This window comes from Lutjanus erythropterus, chromosome 4 (assembly GCF_056507025.1).
Source record: "Lutjanus erythropterus isolate fLutEry1 chromosome 4, fLutEry1.hap2, whole genome shotgun sequence".
In the NCBI taxonomy this organism is placed as follows: Eukaryota; Metazoa; Chordata; class Actinopteri; order Lutjaniformes; family Lutjanidae; genus Lutjanus; species Lutjanus erythropterus.
Window position 1 is genome coordinate 40,330,226 of NC_139320.1, and position 23,958 is coordinate 40,354,183.

General features: G+C 36.9%; 1 protein-coding gene across 1 annotated transcript; it reads left to right on the forward strand.

The window, feature by feature from the left end:
- The first annotated feature begins 10,411 nt into the window (after window positions 1–10,411).
- Window positions 10,412–22,108, forward strand: tlcd1 (TLC domain containing 1). Its single transcript, XM_084717974.1, has 4 exons — window positions 10,412–11,046; window positions 13,229–13,311; window positions 18,088–18,170; window positions 21,363–22,108. The coding sequence occupies exons 1-4, from the start codon at window positions 10,841–10,843 to the stop codon at window positions 21,768–21,770; spliced, it is 780 nt and encodes a 259-aa protein (XP_084574100.1). The 5' UTR covers window positions 10,412–10,840; the 3' UTR covers window positions 21,771–22,108.
- The last annotated feature ends 1,850 nt before the right edge of the window (window positions 22,109–23,958 follow it).

The window sequence follows — 23,958 nt, forward strand, 5'->3', positions numbered from 1 at the left end:
TTATTTTTACTTCGATTTGCTCATGTCAGTTTAGTTATTTAAAATGTTGCGTTTTAGCATAGTTTTTTTTATAATTTGTTTCAGTATTAATTTGAGTTGTTTGTTTTATATGCTTACAAAATATACATATACCATGGAGTCTCTTTGTCTAGGGCAAGACAAGGACAAACACATGAACAGTTTTTATATTTGTTCTTTAAATTATGATTTAAAAAACAATAATTTATTTATTCATTTTTTGATAATTCAACAAATAATGTTTTAAGTTTTTCAATTTATTTGTATACACCTTATAATCTAACCTAATAATCTGTAACTCTTACTAATTATGAATCTTCCCTAAAAAACTGCTGGGTTCAAAATTACCCAAATATACCTCCCTGACTGGGTAAGTACATGACACAGAACAAGTGCTGGACTTTATCATCTAACTCAGAATTCTGGGTTGTTCATTTGACCCATCTTAGTAGGTAAAATCAACTCAACAACAACCTAAGTTTTAAGTTTAGTTTGAGTTAAGTATATTTGCCTCTATTGAACAAGACAGATGAAGGTAGACTGGAAAGGTGAGAGAGACAAAGGAGACGACAGACAAAAATAAAACAGCATAAATTACAATTATATATTCGTTCTTAATTAAAGCTAGAAACATCTGGTGGGCCAAATCAAATATTATGGTGATCCAACTTTTGTCCGGGCGCCCCATTTTGGGCCGCCCTGATCTAAATAAAGACGAACAGGCTCTACAGAGGCCAGATGAGTCTGTTTTTTACTTTCAATAACTGGATGGTTTGAGACAATTTGTTTTAGAGGCATTTTTCATTCTCACTTATGTAAAGTGCCTCTAATTTGTGGACTACTTAAGTACAGGAGTACTTAGTACTTAGTTGCATTTCACCACTGAAAAAAGCATAACATCGAAGTACTTGTTTTTTTTAAGTGAACCCAAATCAAGTACACTGAGTTTGGCAGCTTTTTCAACCTCAAAGTATAAGTAACTTATTTAAAATGAGTGTAAATAATAAGTTGATAAAAAGCTGAGTTAGGTGAACTCAGTATTTGTATTTAAACTTGATATATCTAGTGCTCATGATAAACTCGTCAGAAGTCCACTCTTCATCACATTATATGATCTTCAGCCATTCCTTCACCACCACCAGTGTCTAGACTCCATGAGGGTGTTTCCTACATTAATCACAACTTCACTACCCCCTCACACATGATGATGTCACCATGGGGTCTAATTGCCAAAGACTTTTCACATTTCTCATCCCGATTGTGCACATGTCAGTTAAATTTATTTTTGCTTTATTACACTCAAAGTGTTATTTAGTCTCATTATATTGAATTTCCCTCCAAAACTCTGCAACTCACACCAAAACAATCTGGACAGATAAAGAGCTCTGCAGGCCAGGGGGAAAAATGGTGTTGTGTGAACTGTCCATTTAAAGAATATCCTTGTAATTATAAGAAAGGAAAGATCACATAAAACCAATTTTATATCTGAGAAGTGACACAACATTTTAGATTGCAACCCAAATTACCATAAAGTACATTTATATGATTTTATTTGTGCTGACATATCATAAATATATAGTGAAAAAAGTGTATTATCTAGCAAATGTGACAGGAAACAAATTAAGTGAAGTGAAAACTGATGTAGAGACAGTGAGAGAGACAGTGAGACAGATGTGATTAGCGTAACGTCTTGACTTCATGGACTTCAGATCTTACATCTAGACGCCAGGTGATTATAAAGCGCCTTCCTCTCATTTGAGATTAGCAGGAAGGAGGCTGCATGAGCACTGTTTCCCCTCTCTGCCACGATGACGGGGATAATAAATGCTTTGTGCTGTGACAAAGCCTGCTCTGTGTTGTGCCGAAACGCATACCTCCTCTACCATCATCAGTCTGAAATAATGACATATCACCACAGACAGTGATCTTCACGTAATTGAACCTTTTCTCTACAATTTGCATTTTTTTTAAATGAAGTTTGGTGGAGGGAAGATAGGTGAGTAGGTGGTTTAACAAACAGTAGTTTTCTCTTTGTCAGGCATATATTATCTCAACAATGAGCACCAATGAGGAGCCCTGGAGCGTTTATTCTACTCCTCAGACCAGCTTTGTGACATATTTGACCTGTCTGCTGTCACCATTAGATCTGTCTTCAGACGCACAGTCAGTGAGCAGGAACGTGCCGTGTAGGACAGTGAAACTGATGCTGACACCCAGGTATGAACCTGTGCATGAGGAGACATTAATCTCTGGCGATTACTCAAGACATGGCAGGAAGCTGTGGGTGGCACTGCTTTGTTACAGAGACACTTTCACCTCTTACAAACCTGTTTCACACAAGACATTACGACATGTCAGAGTGGGTGGTGCACAGGTGGAAATAATAAAATTAATTTAATTATTAATGTTAGTAGAAACACCTGTGCTCATCCTATGACAAGTCAGACTGTCTGCTGTGAAAAAGACCTACTGACTTGAGTCTGTGTGGATTTCTGTCTGACATTTCAGCAATATCTCAGAAAATATAGTATATGGGGCACAATATCAAGCCTGTTGGTAAAAACAACAACAACATTGTGCTGTTGTTTTTGTCATAAAATTGACCAAGAAAACATAATTTGAAGAAATAAGAATATATTTTTTATGGTACACTTTATGGGACGCTACCTTAAAGCAACACCATACCATAATGGTGAGGAATGAGGACCGCAGCCCACACTTTGGGAAACTCTGGCCTATAGGAATGAATACGTTGAAGAATTTTATCAATTTTCAGCAAACTTTGCATCAACAATCAAACCAAACCAAACTTTCATAACCCCCCCTCAAAACAAGACAGCAAGTCACATTTCACTGTTTAATCATTTGTGTTGCATTTAAATGCTTGTTTTCAATCTGAAAATTTGGCCCGACTAAGCCCTCTTTACTGAAACAAATGAAATTAGGATCTCTGGAAAAGCTTTTTAGTTTTTACCAAAAGAGTAAATTACCTTCCCAACAAAGTTTATCAGAGATCTCTGGCCAGGTTTCAGGTGTTTGGTTCAGTTTTTCCACACAGAGTAAAACCTCTTCTCAAATAAATTAATAATTTTGTGAAGCTTGTGAAAGAAGAAAATAAATGGCAAAAAAAGGAAAAACGAAGACTCGACTTGTGCCAACTCACCGTGCCGTGGAGAGGGAGGATTGATCGGCTGAAGCTTTTCAGAGGACGGACTTGGCTGTTCTTCACCTGCCACCACTGTCACACCATTCAAACATTTCCCTCCCATTATAAAGCAACAAACACGGGCCCAGGTACTCAAATCAGTGTAAATTATTGTCTCTCGGGATGGACAGGTGATAGGTGTGTGGAGGTGAGTGAACAAAAGCACATCATTGTATTTCTAATCATTTTTTTTTTATGTGGACAGTCGCCACAACATATTTGTATTGAACACAATGTAATGTATGTAAACACAGGATGACTTTGGTATGGGATGCACCTGTAACAGTTAAGACAGGATGAATTGGGGATTACAAATGCAGTATTGACATGATAAATGCATCTAATCAATATCAATAGTATTAGAAATACATAAATTATCATTAGCACACACTTTTCTAGGACCTGCAGTGGAAAAGTCAATGAAAGAAATAAAACTGAATCCCTCTCTGACCGAGACAGACCTATTTCTGTTTGGCTATTTACGATGCACTCGCTGGAAATCAATTAACACCAAGATTTTCTCTCTATTGGCTGCTTGCAGAGTCTCGACAGCAGCCGTTTCTCAACAGGGCCACAGGGGAAAGAAAAATCACCCAGAGATCAATACGGTTTAGTGCTGAGCCAGGCAACAACGATTTCTGTCTCAAACACAAACACATGATACTGGGAGACCTTCTGGTCTGGATACAACAACAACATCAGCAGCTGCAGCTACAGAATTAAACCTTCAGAGGTGAGAAGCAGCTAAGTACAAATATTTTGTTATTGTACTTAAGTAGAGTTTTCAGGTATCTGTACTTTACTTGAGTATTAACTTTTCTGACAACTTTTTACCTTTACTACATTTTAACACAATTATCTGTACTCTCTACTCCTTACACTTTAAAAACAGATTTTTCACTTAAGTTTTAATGCATTTGAGGGGAATTATTGATTATTCTTGTTTTACAACATTGTGCTCTGCCTTCCCAACATCAAGACTGATTTCAACCTAAATGGATGAACAATAATGCATAGAAAAGATGATTCCTTGGTGCATCACACACAACAGACATAACAAGACAAAAAGTATATAAAAAAGACATAAAAAGACTTCAAACAATGTAGCAAGACAAAAAATACATAAAAGACAAAAAAAGTAACAAGACAAATAAATGTAATAAGACATAAAACATAAAAGACCCAATACAAAAAAGACATAGTAAGAAAAATGCAGTGTAACAAGACAAAAAAGATGTAACAAGATGAAACAAAAATGTAACAAGCAGAGAAACAATGAAAAAGACATAACAAGACAAAAAACAATATCCATACGTCCATTTTCTGTATCTGCTTATTCCCGCAGGGTCGCGGGGAGCTGGAGTCTATCCCAGCTGACACTGGGCGAGAGGCGGGGTTCACCCTGGACAAGTCGCCAGTTACAAAAAACAGTAACAATACAAAGACAACAATGAAAAATACAAAGACAAAAGAGACATGCAGTAAAAACACTGTAAGATGAAAAAGATGTAACAGGATGGACAACACTGAAAAAGATGTAACAAGACAAAAAAGACATAAAAAGGCTAAAAAGATGCAACAAGACAATAAAGACGTAACAAGACAAAAAACAACCTAAAAGACATGAGACAAAAACAATGTAACAAGGCTACAAAACAACAAAAAAGACATAACAGGACAAAAATGACGTTAAGTGTCAGAAAGGACTTAACAAGACAAAAGAGACATAACAAGATTAAAAAAATACTTGAGAAGACAAAAAAGAAATAAGACAAAATAAAACGTGAAAGATGTTCCAAGACAGATGAGACATAACAAGATGAAAAAGAAGCAACAAGACAAAAAAGAACACTATGAAAAACAGCAAAACAAGACAAAAAACAATGGAAACGACATAATAGGACAAAACAGACATAACACAACATAACTAAAAATGATAAAAATTGTGTAAAAGACAGCTTCTTTTCATTTTATACTTTGAGTGCATTTCAGAGCCTGTACTTTTTCACTTTTACTTGAGTGAATAAGTTAAATCAGTACTCCTACTTTTTACCCAAAGTACCCAAACTTCTACTTGAGTAAAGAATGTGTGGTCTTTTGCCACCTGTGGAAACCTTGTGCGTCTTCTGTCAGAACTCCCGAGCTGTGAGGAACTGCAGGTTTCTGTGATGAAAGCATGAAACCAAATACCTCTCGGTCTCTCACACAACAACAAAATAAGCAGTCAGGCAACCAGGAAACACAAGAAATGGTATTAAGTTACATTTCTGTCTCTAACTGCAGGGAGTTTTGTAACAGAGAGTCCTGCACTCAGTGGATGCACACATTAATTATATGGTTCATGTTTAATGCTTTTAAGTGTCATACTTTAGCAAAACAAAGGAGAATTTTAGACACATTGATAACACATATCCAGTCCTCTCTTCCTCTTTTGTTTCTCTCTCAGACACATAAACACACACATAATTAAATTCATATGCAGTTATTACTGGAACTTGACATAAAAGGAACTGCAGCCTTAATTAATCACAGGGAATTTTCTAGCACTTCTCAACAATCACTTCCCTTGAGATGAGGATTTTCCTGCAGGTTTTATTGGAGAGAGACGCCCTCATGTGGTTTGATGAAGAACTACGAGTCACTGAGCTGAAAATCAGAAACTGTGTGGATGAGGTGCCTGTTCTCCACATGAGGTGCTGCTGCCATCTGGTTGTGTCTTTTTATACTGGAGCCATATGCTCTGCATGACGTATTTTACTCTGGGTATTTTCGCCTGGATTTGATGCTAGAGGTTGTGCAGAGAATTGAGAGATAACAGACCGTAAAACTGATGAGTTAGTTCAACTTTGCCTGTTTTAGTAAGCTGATTGCCTTAAACCATTTAAGTTTATTGATTGATAAAACTATTGATTAATTAATCTTGTTATTCACTGCGGATCCTTAACTTTGAGCCACGTTCACATTCACACTGTCTGAACTGGATAAGTGTGGTGTGACGGTGTATATGTGCAGGTGAATGGCATGTCAGGATTTTAGGAGACTTGGATTACACCAGACAAGTAATTTGGAGGGATTTTATGTTTTGGGGGTTGTTTTCTTATGTTTGAAAACTGGTCACTATTCACTTCCATTTTTTTGTGAGATTCTGCAATGCTATTTTCCTGTGAAACTGCAGCAGTTCTTTGTGGACTGAAAAACAACAACCTGATCTTCAATCAGCATGAAGGTGAGTGGATAGGTTCTCTTCTCTTCTCTTCTCTTCTCTTCTCTTCTCTTCTCTTCTCTTCTCTTCTCTTCTCTTCTCTTCTCTTCTCTTCTCTTCTCTTCTCTTCTCTTCTCTTCTCTTCTGTCAGTGCTTCAGTTTAGTTGTGCTACGCTGACCTCTTTTATGATTTATCACCAGAACAGATTTTTCCATTTTTGGGCTTTTTGTAAATAACCAAAAAAAAAAAAAATCTCTTTAAGTAACTACCCATGTCTCTCTTACCCCACCAGCTCAGTCTCTAAGAGATACAAAGTCAATATTTTGAGATACTGAGTCATGCTAAGCAGTTATTTTGAGAGTTTCTCAGTATTTTGAGATACTAGGTCATTATTTTGAGGACGTTTCTCATCAAAATTACATGCAGGATTTTATCATGTTGATGGAAATGGGCATCCATAGGTGCTCATATTGACTTACTAATCTGATATTGATTTGTTTTTGGTGGCTAAAATACATTTTGCTGCTGACTCTGCCCACAGTAATTCATTGCTTAGCTTCCCACAGTGGTTCTCCTGCTGCTTCTCTAAACTGCTGACTGCCATCTACTGTAGGCAATACACTGACTATGGAGTAACTCACACGACCCTGTATAAAAAAAAGCCCGAACTATCCCTTTAATGTATCTGACTTTTGTTATAGTGCATGAAGGTAATGTGGACCAGATGCATGTAAGCAACATGTGAGCAAAAGATGTTTCATTTCAAAGGAAAGAAGACAAACATACAAAATACAAAAAAAAAAAAAAAAAAGGAGGATTAAAGAAATAAGTGAACAGAAAAAACTTCTTCTAGCAGGTAAAGAAAAGTAAACTCCTCATGTATGTGGGGGGGGGGGGGGGGGGGGGTTGTATTTCACAGACAGCTGTGGTGCAGGTGGTAATGAAGGGTCTCTGCTGCTCACTTCCTTTTTCCTCACCGGGCAGCGGAGAGGCCAACTGTGGGGGAATGAGAGCCTCGCTGTGTTTATGGAAAGAGTTATGGCCGAGGACGGAGGGCGTTACTGTGAGGCTGCATGTTTAACATACCAGATTTATATTGTTATACTCCAAACATATACAAAGATGTGTATGGTTACATCATCAATCATACTTTGTACAGTATTTACAGTAACAGCACTTACTGCTGACACAGTTTACATAGATAAAAATTTAATTCCGTATTTGATTATCGAAGTTATTGCAGCCACTATCTTGGTTGGTACTCACTATGAACTTTCCTAAAATATTATAAAGGTCAGAGTGAACTTTACTGTCCCTTTGGGGGAGTGCGTGAGGTCACGTGAGTAAGAAATGAATAAGGCCTAAAATATGTGTGACGAACAAATGAATTACAGTAAAGTATGTGCAAACAAATTCTATTAAACCTGAGAATTAGATCAATTTACTCAAAATTCTAGCAGCAGGATTTTGGATCTGCTGAAGGCAAGTAACTAATTTTTGGCACAAGAATTAAGATATCTGCAGTTGCCCCAAGTATCAGTTACTTTCTCAAGATCTCACACTGTTAAAAATGATTTAATTTAAGTATTTTCCCCAACTGACAGAAACACCCTGGACACTTGTTTGTCAGACTAAAGGACCAGAAAGTCAGTTAGACTTTGAGAACCCACTTTAAGGGGAAAATGTAGTTATTTATCATCAGTATAAAAATGGGAATTTATGTCATGTTCATGAAATACACATGTGGCCCAGTTCCAGCATGCAAATGGAAAATTAAGACCAAAGATTGACCTTTGGGGTGCTCCACCTCCAAATTCAACAGTCAAACTTAATCAAGAGGACAGGAGCAAAACCAACCAAGAGCCTCAACAATAAATAATTCATGGCCCAGAGCCCCACATGGGCCCCAACAGGCAGTTATTTCTGTCAGCCGCAGGTAAAACTAACAAACCTAACCCAGCTGCAGGCTTTCTCCCGTTGTCCTCAATGTATAAATACTAAATAATCATGTCGCTTGTATATTTACATAGAAGGAAGTAGACTTTCCTGTTTACTCAAATACTGTACTGTAGAGAAGGTATTGGTACTTTACTGAAGTATTTCTGTTTTATGCTATTTTATATAAAACATAGGTGTAGATTTCAGGGGGAACCAAGGGGACATGTCCCCTTCAGTATGCAGAACATGTGCATTTGTCTCCCCCAATAAAAACGTGGAGGTAGCAGAAGACTTTTATTTTGACGAACCACTAAAGCAAGACTCATAGACACAATAATACCCCCAGTAAAGTATGTGGTGGCAGTATATAATCTCAAAAGGAATGGTTACCATCTGCTGTAAAAAAAATTTTTTTTGTTGTTTTTGGAGTTTACTTTTGTTGCTGTTTGCTAACTGGCCTTAAAATAATAATTCCCATAATTACAGCTTAACTAAGCTTAGCTTTGGTAGCTTAGGCATAAACTGGTGCACAAAAATTTACCAAAGTGCTGGAATCAAATGAATTTCCACTGGGAGGATCCCCAGACCCCACACTTGATGTGTGTGTGTGTGTGTGTGTGTGTGTGTGTGTGTGTGTGTGTGTGAGCTCCACCTCAACAACATTAAAATTTTGCTTATTCATACATAACAATACAATTACATAAAATTAGCAAGCAATTTATATGAGTGCTTTTATTTTGATACTTAAGAACATGCGGCATATAACAGGCTACATCTGGACTTTTACTATAACAGTTTTAAATGCAATAGTTTTATTTGTAATGGAGCATTTTAACGTTGTGGTATTGCAACTGTTACTTGCAACTATAGTGTTGTTAAAGGGTCTGTATTATAACCTGTTTGATAGATTGATCAACCGATATTATCGGCTCAATATTGGCCTATATCAGTCTATATGGGTATCGACATATATGTTGTCTGATATGCACCTATATGAAAACTTCATTTTTAACAGAACATAATGCAGATTGTTTTTATTTGTTAGATTTGCAGGCAGCATCCTGTGTATATTTAATTTTTCTTCTTAATTTAGGTTTAATATATATACAGGTTCTTCTTTATTTGTTTTTTTTAAGTTATAGTTATTTATTATTATTAAAACTACCAGTGAAAGTTTATTGTTTCATTGCCCTAATATCTTTTTGGACAATAGATTTAATGTTAAACAATTAAATACTCTTCTATTATATATCTTTGTCACAAGTGTAAACCATTTATGCACAAAAAGTGTGTTAATGCATATATTATATATATATATTATATATAGTTAAAAATCCCCTATAGAAAATATAAGAACAGAAATAGAAATAGTAAGTATGTAAAAAATATGTAAATACATGTGCATTATACTCCTATATACAGCAATATGGAAAATTATTAAAAGTTATTGTAAGTATTGTAAAAGTATTGTAAGTTATTGTATTCCATATAAAGAATGTCAGATGATATATTGATATCAGAAACTCCCTAATATTGGTATCAGTATCGATCCCAATAGTCCAGAATCAGGTGGACCCTAATCTGTGTACTTCAACCACCACTGGCACAGAGCAAACAGATTTTTTTCTGCTCCAAACACCAAAACTCAAAATTATAGGCAATGGTCTGTAATTTTTTTTTTCAGTCTTCTAGGCTAAAGAAAAACAGAGGTAATTGTGGTTAATTGTGGATAATTATTATTAGAGCTAGTTTTGTGTTTGTTGTTGTTGTTTATTATTAATAAATTCAATGCATGACGCAGTGAAAAGGTGCCTGCACGCGCATTGCTTAACACGCGCTGGTAAACATAAACATTACAGTGCAGCTTGTCCGCGAGCTAAACCCAAAATCACGTCTCAGCAGTCCTCTGCTCTGCGCTCTGAGATTTTGTTGATTGCGTAACCTGATCGTCGTCTCTGCCCCTCCTTGTTTCTATGGTTAAAGGGAGCAGCAGCACCACCCACCCCGCTCCTTCCCCTCTCCTCCCCACTCCTCTCCACCACTCCCCCCGTCAGTCTGCACAGACAGGCGGGCTGAGGGAGCTGAGAGCGGCGGCAGCACAACATTACAACACAAGGCTCTGCGCGAAGACAAACACCGTCGCACTGGAATGAGCCGTGACGGGAATCCCCTCCACCTCCACGCCGCCTTCTTCTTCACGCTCGGGACGCTGAAAACGTGAGAAGGGAAGGAGGACAAAAAAGTACTCCGGGATCGGTCGGACATCAGCGCTAGGTTTGATAAACACTCTGACAAAAATAAAAACAAGAGGATCACCTCCCTGCAGAATCCCCCTGGAGAACACGCCTGTCACATACCGCGCATATCCGTCCATCACCGCCGAGGAGACGCTGACAGGAGCGAGGGAAGGGACGAGAAAAGCGCGCAGAGACACAGGCAGAAACAGGGGGGGACAGCTTGGGTTTGTTTTGGGAGGATGGACGCCCTGGTGCCTGTGCTGAAGAGTCACCCGGGCCCGTCAGTGCTGCTCTTCTCCCTGCTCTTCAGGGTGGTGCACCAGTTGCTGCGGAGGCTGCCTCTGCCCAAAGTGGTGAAGCAGAATGAGCTGCACTCGTGGAAGTGGAGGAACCTCTCTGTGTCCATGGTGCACTCCCTGCTGACTGGAGCCTGGGCCCTGACCTGGTGAGTCCGTCCATCCAGACGTCAGCCTGTCCGCACTGGGACACCATTGTCTATTCACTGTGCACATGATGTGTTATGTGTGGGCGTGTGTGCAGCAGTGACAGTCAGTGGCAGCCAGGAGAAAGAAGAAGGGCATGTTCAGACAGCAGGGTGAGGGGACGGGGGAGACAATGGCATTTATAAGTGGGGAGGGAAATGCCACTGTTCAGTATGAGCTTGTTACTGCTTCTACTAGTGAATATGTGTCTTTTCAAACTCAGCAGAGCCACTCAAGCAACCAACGGCGGATATATCAACTGGAAAAACCTGTCGGCTAAACTATTGTGAAAGCATCATGAGAAACTATTTTTTGGTGCAGGGACAGCGCCTGTGACTCATCTTTTAGCATTAAGAAGTGGGACCTAGGTCACATTTTTGAAGCAGTCTGCACTCTCTCTTGACAGCTGCTGTGTTTAACATGTGTCAGTATGAATTAGTCAGTTTTCACATTCAAAAGTAGGTTTCTGTGCACTGAAACCTGCTTCGCATGCCACAGAACGACCCACAGGGCATTTATCAGCAATAATTCTGTCTTGGTGTGTTTATACAGGGAGGGGACACGCAGAAATACCTTTGCTGTTTGAGGCGTGTCCCTTTTACTAAGCAGCAGTAAGAAGGGACAAAGAATATTGCAGTTTCAGTCTATTTTAGAAAAAAAACAGTTGAAATAGTGCTATTTTTTCTAGATACATAGAAACTAGATAGTAAATAGTACTGAAGGAATAGTTCAGATTTGTTGAAGTGGGGCTGTTTGAGGTGCTTATTCATAATCAGTGTTTTTCTTACAATAGATGGTGGTCAACACACCCTCAGTTTAAAGAAGCAATAGTGTAGGAAGCTAAGCAAGGTACTGCTCTGGACAGGGTCAGCAACAAAATGTATTTTAGCCACCAAAAGAAACTCGAGATCAAGTTTAAGTGTACACTATATTTAGAATATTTTCACTGCTTTACCTTGCTGCCAGACAGCCTTTTATAATGTGAAACCTTTGGTATGTAAGCCAAATGTCATTTTCACTCTTAGCAAAAATAGTCATTTTACTTTGCAGAACACAGGACTTGTTGGTCTAACAATACCTTGATTTGTTCATTTGTGTTGTATGACAAATCCAAACTAACTCTTTAAAACACAGAAGTCGCACAATAACACAAACTAACTAACTGATCGAGGCAGCAGTAGACGAACAACTCACATGTTCTATGAGGCAAAATTACTTTTTGCCACGGATTGTGTGCTATATCTACAATATTTTCACCACTTTACCATGCCGTCAGACAGCCATTTACGACAGGAAAGCACCGTATAAGCTCTATATCGCTCTCTGTTCTGTATTGCTCTGGTTGATCAACCAAACTCCATTGGCAAAATCAGTAATTTTACCTCATAGAATGTGGGAGTTGGTGGTCTACCGCTGCTTCGATCGGTTTGTTAGTTTGTGTTATTGTGTGACTTCTGTGTTTTAAAGAGATAGTTTGTATTCACCAAAGTCACACATAACCACCAACTTACAGATTGACGCAGCGTTAGACTGGAAACTCCAGTGTTCTGTGAGGTAAAATAACTGATTGGGCGACCAAAGAGAGTTATATTTGGCTTATGTAATAGTGGTTAAAGAGCATATCTTCTGGACCATATAGAATAACTGAGAAGAATCATGTATGAGTGTCTTTACAGCCTGTGACAACTGTTTCTGTTGTATTTTTCCAACGTTGTACCGGCATGGAAGCTAAGCAATGTACTACTGTAAGGAGTCAGTGGCGAAATTTATTTTAGCAACTTAAAGAGATCAATAAAAATTTTACCTCACATAACACGAGTTGCTGGTTTACCGCTGCCCTTATTGGTTAGTTTGTTTGTATTATTGTGTGACTTCTGTGATTCTGAACTATTAAAAACAGCTACGTGTCACAATAATACAAACAAACTCTTGTATTTGGCACCGTAAAATGACTGATTTCTCCAATGGAGTCTAGTGGCATTTGAGGGAGCAATATTAGGCTTATAGAACGGCAGTTTTCCACTGGAAAAGGCTGTCTGATGGCAAGGTAAAACCGTGCCGATCTCCATATACTCTAATTAAGCTCATGTATGTATATCAGAGTGAATACAGACCCACTTATCTATAACATGTATCCCTCTACAGTGTGGTGGTTTGGCCAGAGACGCTGAGAAACATCCACTCTTACCACACCCCTCTGTCCTACCTGCTCATCTGTGTCTCAACAGGTCAGTGAACGCATCATGGACACTCCTCAGGGAGAACAACTAAAAAATACCTGTGAAGTTAGGTTTTGGTGTCTAAATGAAGATGCAAATGTTTGTTTTTGATAAACATAGAAATTAGAGAATAGTATTTTATGCATGTTGATCAGACTGCAGTTTAAAGAAAAATTCCCTTGCTCACATTTTCTTGTTATGTAAGTTTTATTTATTCAAGTTAATCAACCCGTCCTATGTCCCACCCCTTTTCACTCTGATGATGATGTTAGGTGTAAGGCTTGTTCATGTTAAAAGGGAAAGAATTGAAGATGGTTAAAAAGTATTGCTTGGGGACTTATAAAAGTGACATATATTCACATTTCAAGTTAACTAATGTTAGCAAAATGCAAGCTAACTAGCTAGCTAATCTACAGCAATCATTAACTTGCTAGTTTGCAAGCATTTTACAAACATTAGCTAACTTAAGATGTGAACCTATATGTCACTTTCACATGAAAAGGAAAAAGTTGGCCCAGGTTCCAAGTTTGCTTAACTGCTATTGTTGCTAATGTCAGCAACATAGGGAAAATGGGCGGGGCTTAGGAGGGGTCAGTTGGACTTAAACTTTCTAGTATTTACTTTCAGAATACTTCAGAACTTACAAATGTGATTCCTTTCAACTTAACTTACAAAGTCTTTTGACTTGAAGTGATGAGTTGAATGAATGTACTGTACAGAGTTCAATCAACTCATTACATTAAGTTTCCAAAGAAACATTATCAGCATATTAGCAGACCTCCCAGCATGCACTGTGTTAAAACTCTCCAGACTCTTCTTTTTTATAGATTCAAGAAAACATGATGAAAACTTGCTGTGTGTCTCTAATACACTTAATAATAAGTTATGATTGTTTGTTATGACTCTAATGTAAAAACAAAAGGAAGAAAAACCAAAGGATTATTTTCATTTTCAATTAATCTGTCAACAGTTTTCAAGATTAATTGTTTTGTCTGTAAAATCTCAGAAAAGGAAAAGCTTGTCTTTTCAAATTCAGTCAACTTAAAATTTTAAGGCACCCCGGACACTAACGCTTTGAAGTTAAAATATATAGATTATTTAAAGAGGGCTGCAAGAAATAATTATTTTCATTGTTGATTAATCTACCATTTATTTTCTAGATTAATTGTTTTGTCTGTGGAACCTCAGAGAATAGTGAAAAGTACTTGTTATAATTTCCCACAGAGCCATCATAATATGTCATTTCACAATGCAAAACTCAAAAATATATGACGTATGACAAAGAAATGTCATACGTGACATACATTTTTGCATGGAAATTGACTGAAGCAATTCTTCAATTATCAAAATTGTTTCTGACAATCGATTAATCAATTGCAGCTCTAGTTTAAAGCACGTGAGGGAAATGTGGGAGCGGTCTTGACTGACAGAATTAAACCTGAACCCTCCTGTTTCAGGGGTGTAAAACTTTCACCTTTCCAGTTGCTGCTTTTCAAAGAAAACAAGAAAAAAAGATCCTCCCCTCTTGCCTCACCTGATTCTCAGAAGAAACAAATGGAAAGGCGTTGCCTCTAAATCACCATGGAGACCAAACACAATCCACCAAGGAATCAGTGGTCTGGTTTGGTCATACGTGCATCTCTGTGTTACCATGAAGACACAAGTCATCGGAGATCTTCCCTAACGACCGCAAACAGATATGAGCTCCACCGAGACCTGGAGGTCATGTTCTTTAACATAAAGGCTGGTTGTGCTGCGACAACGTGCCACTCATACAGAGACACACAAGGTCTCTTAGTCACCGGAATACCTCCAGCTAAATGAGGCCTACACAGTTTAATACCCGTGTTGTGAATCGTTTAGCTGCAATCCTCTAGAAATAATGACGAATAATTAACTCCGCTGTCACAGTAGTTCAATAAACAGACTCCTAATGTCTCCTGATGATCCGCTGTTTAACAACAAGTGACACAAGGGAAATCTTCCTCTTTAATGTCAGATATATTTAGGGCTGGGAGGGTAACTTTAAAAATATGTTCTGAGACAGTTACCAATTACCTGTTGAAAATGTAGTTGATAACCTAATCCAAGTATCACAATGTTAAAGTAATGTAACTTGATTACTTTCTGTTACTTTTGGATAACCTCGGTATAAAATATGGAGAAGTTTAGCCTAATATGTATTTTTTTAGGGCAGCAACTGATGCTTATTTTCATCATCAATTAATCAGTTAATTATTTTCTAAATTAATCGATTAGTTGTTCAGAAAATTGTGAAAAATGTTGATCAAAGTCGAAAATGACATCCTCAAATTCTTGTTTTGTCCGCAACTCAAAAATATTCACTTTACTGTCAAAGAGGAGTAAAGAAACCAGAAAATATTCACATGTAAAAATATGAAATCACAGGTCCAACCATGTGGAGCACACGGATGAATGTATTTTTCAAGTCTTTCCCGTAATGATTATTTTAATTATTGATTAATTTGTTGACCATTTTCTCCATTAATCATGTAGTTATTTGGTCCCTAAAATGTCAGAAAATGGTACAAAATGTTTCCCAAAGCTAAATGTGACATGAAAAAATGTGAAAAAAAAACAGGAAATATTCATATTTAAGAAGCTGAAATCTGAGAATTTTGACTTTTTTTTTTAATTAAGAAATTAATTAATTATCAAAATATATGCAGATTAATTTAATAGCCAATTAATAATAGATTAATTGCTGCAGCTCTGATGGTTTTATGTTTATTGTTATTGTTATTAGTTTGTCCAGCTGTTCTTTCCTTTGTTAGATACAATTTGATTGACTGACTGATCAGTTAAAAATCAGTCAGATAAAAATTGTTAAAACAGTGTAATATTTACACTTACACATGAATACACAGCATATTAATTGATTCACTCAACTCAAAAATACCCATACACAGGTGGACAAATGAAGAAGAATATTTAAATGCTCTTCGAATTAACACATAAACCTTTCCTGATGCCAGAGTATAATACTACGTGCTAAAAATAGCAATAGCATTTTATAACAATGACAATGATGTATTTATAGTCCATATTTTGATGGTGCAAATTTCCTGAAAACCCGGCTGGCTTCTTCTCTAATTTGAGCATTACTTTTTAATGGATGCTCCTTCATCAAACCAAACTCGACTGTGATGCACTGAACAAAGTAAAACAAGCGTTCACAGAACCATGTGTATTAAAGTCACATTATGTGTAAACAATACAATTAGAGTGACCACCTGCAAACTTCTACATACCATGCTGGTCCATGCAGAGACTCCTGTGGGGCGAGTGAGAAAACCGGCCTGGAGTGTTACTTTCGGTTTCTATGCAGGGAGCTTTTGTTTTCTATACAGGTTCTGGGGCACACAGCTTCAACCCTATCACATGAATGACTGACAGTTCATCTGCCACTTACAGACTAATAATTCCCATTTTTAAATGTATCTGTAATCTGATTACATCTTCTTTTTTTTTTTTATCTGTTACTGTAATGGAATACAGCTACCTTTTTTGTATCCAGATTACATAATCCACCGAGCCTGATCATATTCAGCATTGTCTTGAAAAAGTTGATCTTTAGGTACATGCTCTACGAGTTTAGTAACATAAACAAGACAAACTAATTTGTTTGAATAGTCTTGGGGTGATACTAACAAAAAGTAAATGTTTGCATTTGTACTTCATAAATAAGACACTTGTGAAAACCCTCCCCTGAATTCAAAGCTGCTCTAATTTTGGATAAAACAGGAAACATGTTGAAAATCATCATATCTAAGAGATTATTTCATACATCTGTTGTCTCTTGAAGCTGAAATTCCTCATTTTCATGGCGAATGACTTGTCATTATATACATTTTTATGGTGAAGTGAGGTGAAAAAACAACACAGTCTCTGTGCTTGGAAACCACACATCTGTCTGGTTTATCGAGTCACACCTGTCTTGCTCGATGGTGCCATCTAACGTCATCTCAGCCAGCCTTTAACAGGACAGACTTGGAAAACTGGACGAGTAGAATCTCCAACACACAACCTGAAAGGAATATTCAGATGTAGCCCCTTTATAATCACCAACATTTTGATCACTAACTGAAATTGAATTACATATTTTCTTTCCGTAACTGTAACAGATTAGAATAACATTCATTTTGTAATTTAATAACATGTACACACAATGTAATCACACATAAATAGTTATTACCCAACACTGATTTTAGGGCTGTAACTGATGATTATTTCCATTATTGATTAATCTGTTGATTATTTTAGCAATTATTCAATTATTTGCTTGGTCCATTAAATGTCATGAAAAGGTGAAACATTTTGATCACTGTTTCTGGAAGGCCATGGTGATGTCCTCAAATGTCTTGTTTTGTCCACAGCACAAAAAATCTCATAAAGTTTTCATATCAGACTGAAGAAATCAGAAAATACTCACATTTTTCTTTTAAAAAAAAGACGCAGTAAGATTCTGAATGTTTCATTTAATAGTAGTTTATAGTTTTTAAGTAGTTTCCCCAACACTGGAACTTCTATGCACCCACATACATCCGGTCTACATGAACTCACAGGACACTACAGAGGCAAAAGAAAACAAAGCTGCAACTCGTGCTGCTGCTCCTCATGTGTCAAAACATGTCAGATCATAAATTAAACATGTAATATGTTGCTGATAGGCTTTAAACAAAAACTGAGCTACAGTAAATGAAACACCTTGCACGTATAAAGATACTATATTCATCCTTTATGTCCTTTTGTGTCCCCCTGTAGGATACTTTGTGCAGGACGCAGGTGATATTATCCTGACAGGACATGCAAGAGCATCATGGGAATTCTTACTCCATCATGCCCTGGTAAGACTGCGAGCCTGTGGCCATATTTTCTCTGTTTTTTTAATCTATGAAGTTTAAATTTCTGGTTCAGATAAGCTATCAGAGTCAGGAAGTTAGGCAGGTAAACAGAAGAAAGTTAATTTTCAAGGTGAGTTGAGAAGAAGTGAGGTGTTATTTTCAGAAAATATCATGTAGGCAGTGCCATTTGTTGCACATCAAGACTTAAAGGTTTGTTGTATATGCTGTTGTTGATTTCTACTGATTGAAGTTTAATTATTAATGAGGTATCGACTGAACAAACACATCCAGAGTGTGGAGAATAATCACAGGAAAATAACGTGGGTTGTTTTTGCAGCCTGAGTTGAATGCAGCACGTTGCCACTGAGCAGAAGATCAGTGTAACTCATGTGATCACTGGGCAGACCTGTGATATCTTGTTTATTGAGTGTTTATTCCTAAACTAATTTTAAAAAACAGTTTTCCTTTATTTGAATTTCTTTAAGAAGCTTTAAAGATAAAACATGTCTGACAGTACATTGTTTATCAGTTTGTTCATTAAAGCTGTGTGACATTAAAGCAAAGTAAAATATTTGAACCAGGTTTGGTCACATCACAGTTTCTTAATAGAATACATAGAGAGACATAGAGAGATTATAAGGAAATAGAAAATAATTTGTATGTAAAACTATACTTCAGTGATTAATGAACTATAAAATTATTTACATTTATATTTATACCAATGACAGATCATACCTTAGATACCTAAAGCTAATCTTGACCTTTTTACATTCACATAATAAATTTTCAGCTCATTGAAAGTACTTTTTCTACATGTCAGCCATTGGCTTCCATTTAGTTCCATACACTGTAATAGTCTTAAACTTGGACTTATTTTTTGCTCAAAGTTGTGTTATAGTTTCATGCTAATTAGTCCAGGCCAACCTTGACATTTATTACCCTGTTTGTGGTAAGGATTTAAGAATAACAAAGCTCTTTTTCTCTATTTTCCATCCAACAACAGTTGGTTAAATGAGCTTTACAATCTCAGAACCACCAGCTAGACTTGCACTTTCATTATAGCTTCATTCAGCTGTTTAAAAGGGTTTATTCACAAATTATCATATTGTATATCAGCAACAACCTGTATTTTGAGAAACCCTGGGATTCACATATCTCACTTTGCATAGTTCATTGGAACATCAAACCAGTTTTTTTACTGATGAAATAGTCCCTGAAAACTTTTGTTGAGGGTGAGGTTACTGGATTATCCAGTTATAACTGGGACATTTGTGGTGAATGCCACAAATTAAATTCTTTTCAGCCCACATTGTCAAGATCTGGGTCCTGATTTGTTTGTTTATGATTCAACACAAGCCAAGGCCAAGAAGTGACTCCCTTTCTTAGACGTATCATGACTACTTGTGATAAAATCATGATTCTAGATACAGGCAAGTTATTGAAAAAGTGTAATAATAAGAGATGCATGACCCATTTTTTCTGCTGATATCAATAGTGTTTAGATGTCATGTGGATAAATTCATGCTTGGACTTGTGTGGTGGCGTCCTCCGACCGCTGTGAACCGCTGTAGCATTGTTTAGGATATTAGCAGAGAAAATAAAATCCCAATGGAGCCAGAAAACATAGCATTTAATTTGACATAATTTAATTATAATAAGTATAATTAGGTTTATAAAATGCAGAGAATACATACACATAAAATGTAACATTTCCATATTAAAATGCATAAAATCAACTACAGCTATGTGATTTTGTTGAGTTGTGTACTTAAATTATCCCAGAAGTTTCCAACTATTAAAACCCAGAAAAATCCACAGTTTTATTCAAGCTTTTGTTCCTTTGTTTTCCTTATTAAATACATTTTATCTGATTTTACTCTACGGTCTGCATTTTTGGATCCTTCATCTTGTTTACCTTTGACACACACGTAACAGCAATGGTGGTTATTTAAAAATAAAGATAACTACTCCCATGATCCTACACTGCTTCCAGAGGTGGGAAGTTTCCTGTACTCGTGTAGATTTTTCAGGTGTCTGTTCTTTACTTGAGGATTTATTTTTATGACAACTTTTTACTTTTGCTCCCTACATTTTAACTCAAATATCTACCTTCTACTCCTTACATTTTGAAAACACGCTTATTACTTTAGTTTTAATGCATTTTAGGGGAAATATTGATTAATTTTACTTTGCATCATTACTCACCATCTTCCCTACAACAAGACTGATTTCAGACTAAATGGATGGGACAATAACACATAATAAAGATAACTCCTTTGTATAGACATCAGTGCAAAACATGAAAGACAGAAGTAAGCAAGAAACAAAGTGAAAACCGTGGCTAAACGTAAGATGTAAAAAGACAAAAATGTCTTTAAAGACGTAACAAGGCAAAAAAAATGTAATGAGACAAAGGACATAAAAGACGTAACGACAAAAACTGAAAAATACACAAAGACAACAAGACAAAAATGTAATGAAACGAAAAAGATGTAACAAGACAAAAAAAAGTAACAAGACATAAAAGACGAAAGTCATCGACAAGACAAAACTGATGTAAAAGGCATAATAAGATAAAAACTGAAAAAAATGTAAAAGACATAACAGGACAAAAATGATACATAAGATGTAACAAGACAAAAATGTCAAGAAAGACAAAATGAGGAAAAGAAAGATGCAACAAAAATGTGAAGCATAAAAGACGTAATAAGATGAAACAGACGGAGACGGAGACTCAACCACAGAGGAAAGGTGATGTTCATTTAGCTTTGCACAGAAACAGCTGCTACTTTTTACTTTATACTTTTCACTTTTACTTGAGCTTTTACTTCTGCTTTCAATAGTCTTTTTTTTTTTTTTTTGATAAGTGTCTGTACTTCTACTTGACCACAGAATGAGTTGCCACCTCTGACTACTTTACAGCAGAAGTCACAGACTTTGCATTTAAATCTCTTTCCTTAAGATTCATTACGAAACTACATCTGTTCCATGACAAATTTTAGGAGGGTTTCATGTCAAGCTTTATTTGTATTGCACTGGGTTTTTTAACAAAGTTAAAAGTGCTTTAGGGGTGGAAGAAAAGAGCAAACAATAGAAAAAAAATGCAAATAAAAACAAACAATGAGATGCTGAGACAAGTAGCTGTTACTGTACTGTTGCTGTAAAAGCTCGTCTCTTTGTGTGTCTCCTCTGCAGGTGATCTGGTGTTTCCTGTACACCCTCTACACTCAGCTGTATGTAGCCGGCGCTGTAATCGCTCTCTTTGTGGAGGTCAACAGCGTCACCCTGCACCTGAGGCTGATGCTGAAGCTGGCAGGTGCTCAGTCCTCCTCCGCGTACCACATCAACAAATTCGCCAACCTGCTCACCTACGTGTCGTTTCGTCTGGGCACACAGTTCTACCTCACCTGGTACATCGTCCAGAACTACTCCTGGCTGGACCATGGCGGATACTTCCTCACCTCCATGATTGTGATAAATATTATGATGGTGATTTATTTGTACCGCCTGCTCCGCGCTGACTTCTTCTCCTCCCCGAGTAAGGGCTCTGTGAGACAGAACGGGACACATGATAAGAACTCTAGAAAGTTTCTCAGTGATTGACTGAGGATAGTTTACGGGACTACACTACGTTTTTATTCAGGGTGGGAGTTTACACATTTTTGTCTTTCTCCAGACCATTCCTTGTGACGTCAGGTTGTTGTGTCGCACTGCCAAAGAACAAACGCCCCAGTACAATTTTTAGTGGAACAAGTTGTAGCCTTGTTCAGAAGCTGCGCTCCAGAGATGTCAGAAAGTTGGACATTTGGGTTTTTACGAGGGAAAAATACAATGCAACACTACAGTGACTGAAGCCAAAATTCTTACTCAATATTTATCAAAGCCTTGGGATGTTACCACATATATAAAATTTATTTTCAGTATCATGAAATATTGATGGACTAGGTAAAAGACTTAATGGCTTACTTGGCAAGAGTTACAGCTAGCAAACGGTTAGCTTAGTTGAGCATAAAGACGAGAAATAGAGACAGCTAGCCTCTGTTATTCTTAAAAATCCTTCAGTAAAAAAGCAAACCTCCATAAAACCACAACTTATTTTTTACACTTCATTTTTGTGCAAATTAAACAAATGATAATAGGCTAAAATTTATGTTAAGCTAAGATAAGTAGACATAAGATTCAGTTAACTCAGCAGCAAAGTGTAATTCTCAAAATGTCAAATTATTACTCATAGATTACATATCAGCATCATGTAACATTAGAGAAATAGTTTGACAATTTTGGAAATGTACTTATTGACTTTCTTGATTAACACTGCTCTCATATGTAGCCTTCATTAAATATGAAGCTACAGCCAGCAGACAGTTAGCTCAGCTTAACATAAAGACTGGAAATGGGGAACATTGATGTCATACTATCACTTATAGATTATTTCAGCATTGTGTAATATTAAAGGAATATTTTGATGTATTGGTTGATACCATTTCTGGATGCAAAATATGAAGCTACATCCAGCACACAGTTAGCTTTGTATTATCACCAGAAACAGGGAGAACCAGCTAGCCTGGCTGTCGAAAGATTAAAAAAATCACTTCAGCTTTTGAACAGCTTAAACAAACAAAATATATATTAATTAGTAAGGTTTAGAGGTATTAGCGGGTTCCTTTGGACAGAGCTGTTTCCATTTGTTTGCTTATTCGCTTTCTTGATTGATACCACTGTCTTATCTGTATACTATATATGAAGCTAGCTAGCAGACGGTTAGCTCAGCTTAACATAAAGCCTGGAACTTGGGAAACAGTTAGCCTGGCTAGCAAAAATCCACCTTCGGTTTTTATACGGATTAAACAAACAACATATAACATTTCTAACAGTGAGCATCAGAGGTGCTGTAGGTATTTTTGATGCCTTTGCAAAGCGCCAGGCCAGTTTATGATTATTAGCTGTCGCTATAATTCGCTTTTGTGAAGCTAAGATGTAACATTAGCTTGTTTGAGACAAGACTGGTATCAGTCTCAGTGACAAAGCATATTACCTTAAAAAAAGTCAAACTATTACTTATTGATTACATTTCAGCACTATGTAACCTTAAAGGAATAGTTTGGCATTTTTGTAAATAATCTCTTTCACTTTCTTGATTGATACCAATCTTTTCATATACTAAATATGAAGCTAGTCAACACTTGGTTAGCTTAGCTCACCATAAAGACTGGCACAGGGGGAAATTAACCTGGCTCTGTCCAATAGAAAAAAACTGCCCTCACTTTCTGAAAAGATTTAATAAACAAGAACATATGAATACATGAGCTTTAGAGGTACTTGTTGGTTATTATAAGCAGCTTCCTTTTGTTTCCAGTCTTTTTCGCTTAGCTAGGCTAGCCAACTGCTGGATGTAGCTTTGGTGCACAGATACAGGAGTGGTATCAATCTTCTTATCAAACTTTTGGCAAGAATACAGATGACCGTATGTTCCAGAAATGTCACACACTTTCTTTAGTCTGTCAGAAGGTTAAATTAAAAAATGACCAAGCTATATGTTGCCATATTTTTATCGTTTTTAAGGGGAGCAGTGTTTTTATGTAGACCCCTTACTGGGTGTATGAACAAACTGCCAGCTGGCATATTCTGCAACGTTTTAATAATATGTGTATATACAGTACATCCTGTCTCTGTCTCTATGAAGCCGTTTGCGGCTGAAGAGATACTGAGCTGGGAGTGAACTGGTACATACACAATGCTGTCAGTTTGACTGGTATAATAAACAGGACAATGCATTATTTATGGTCCTCTT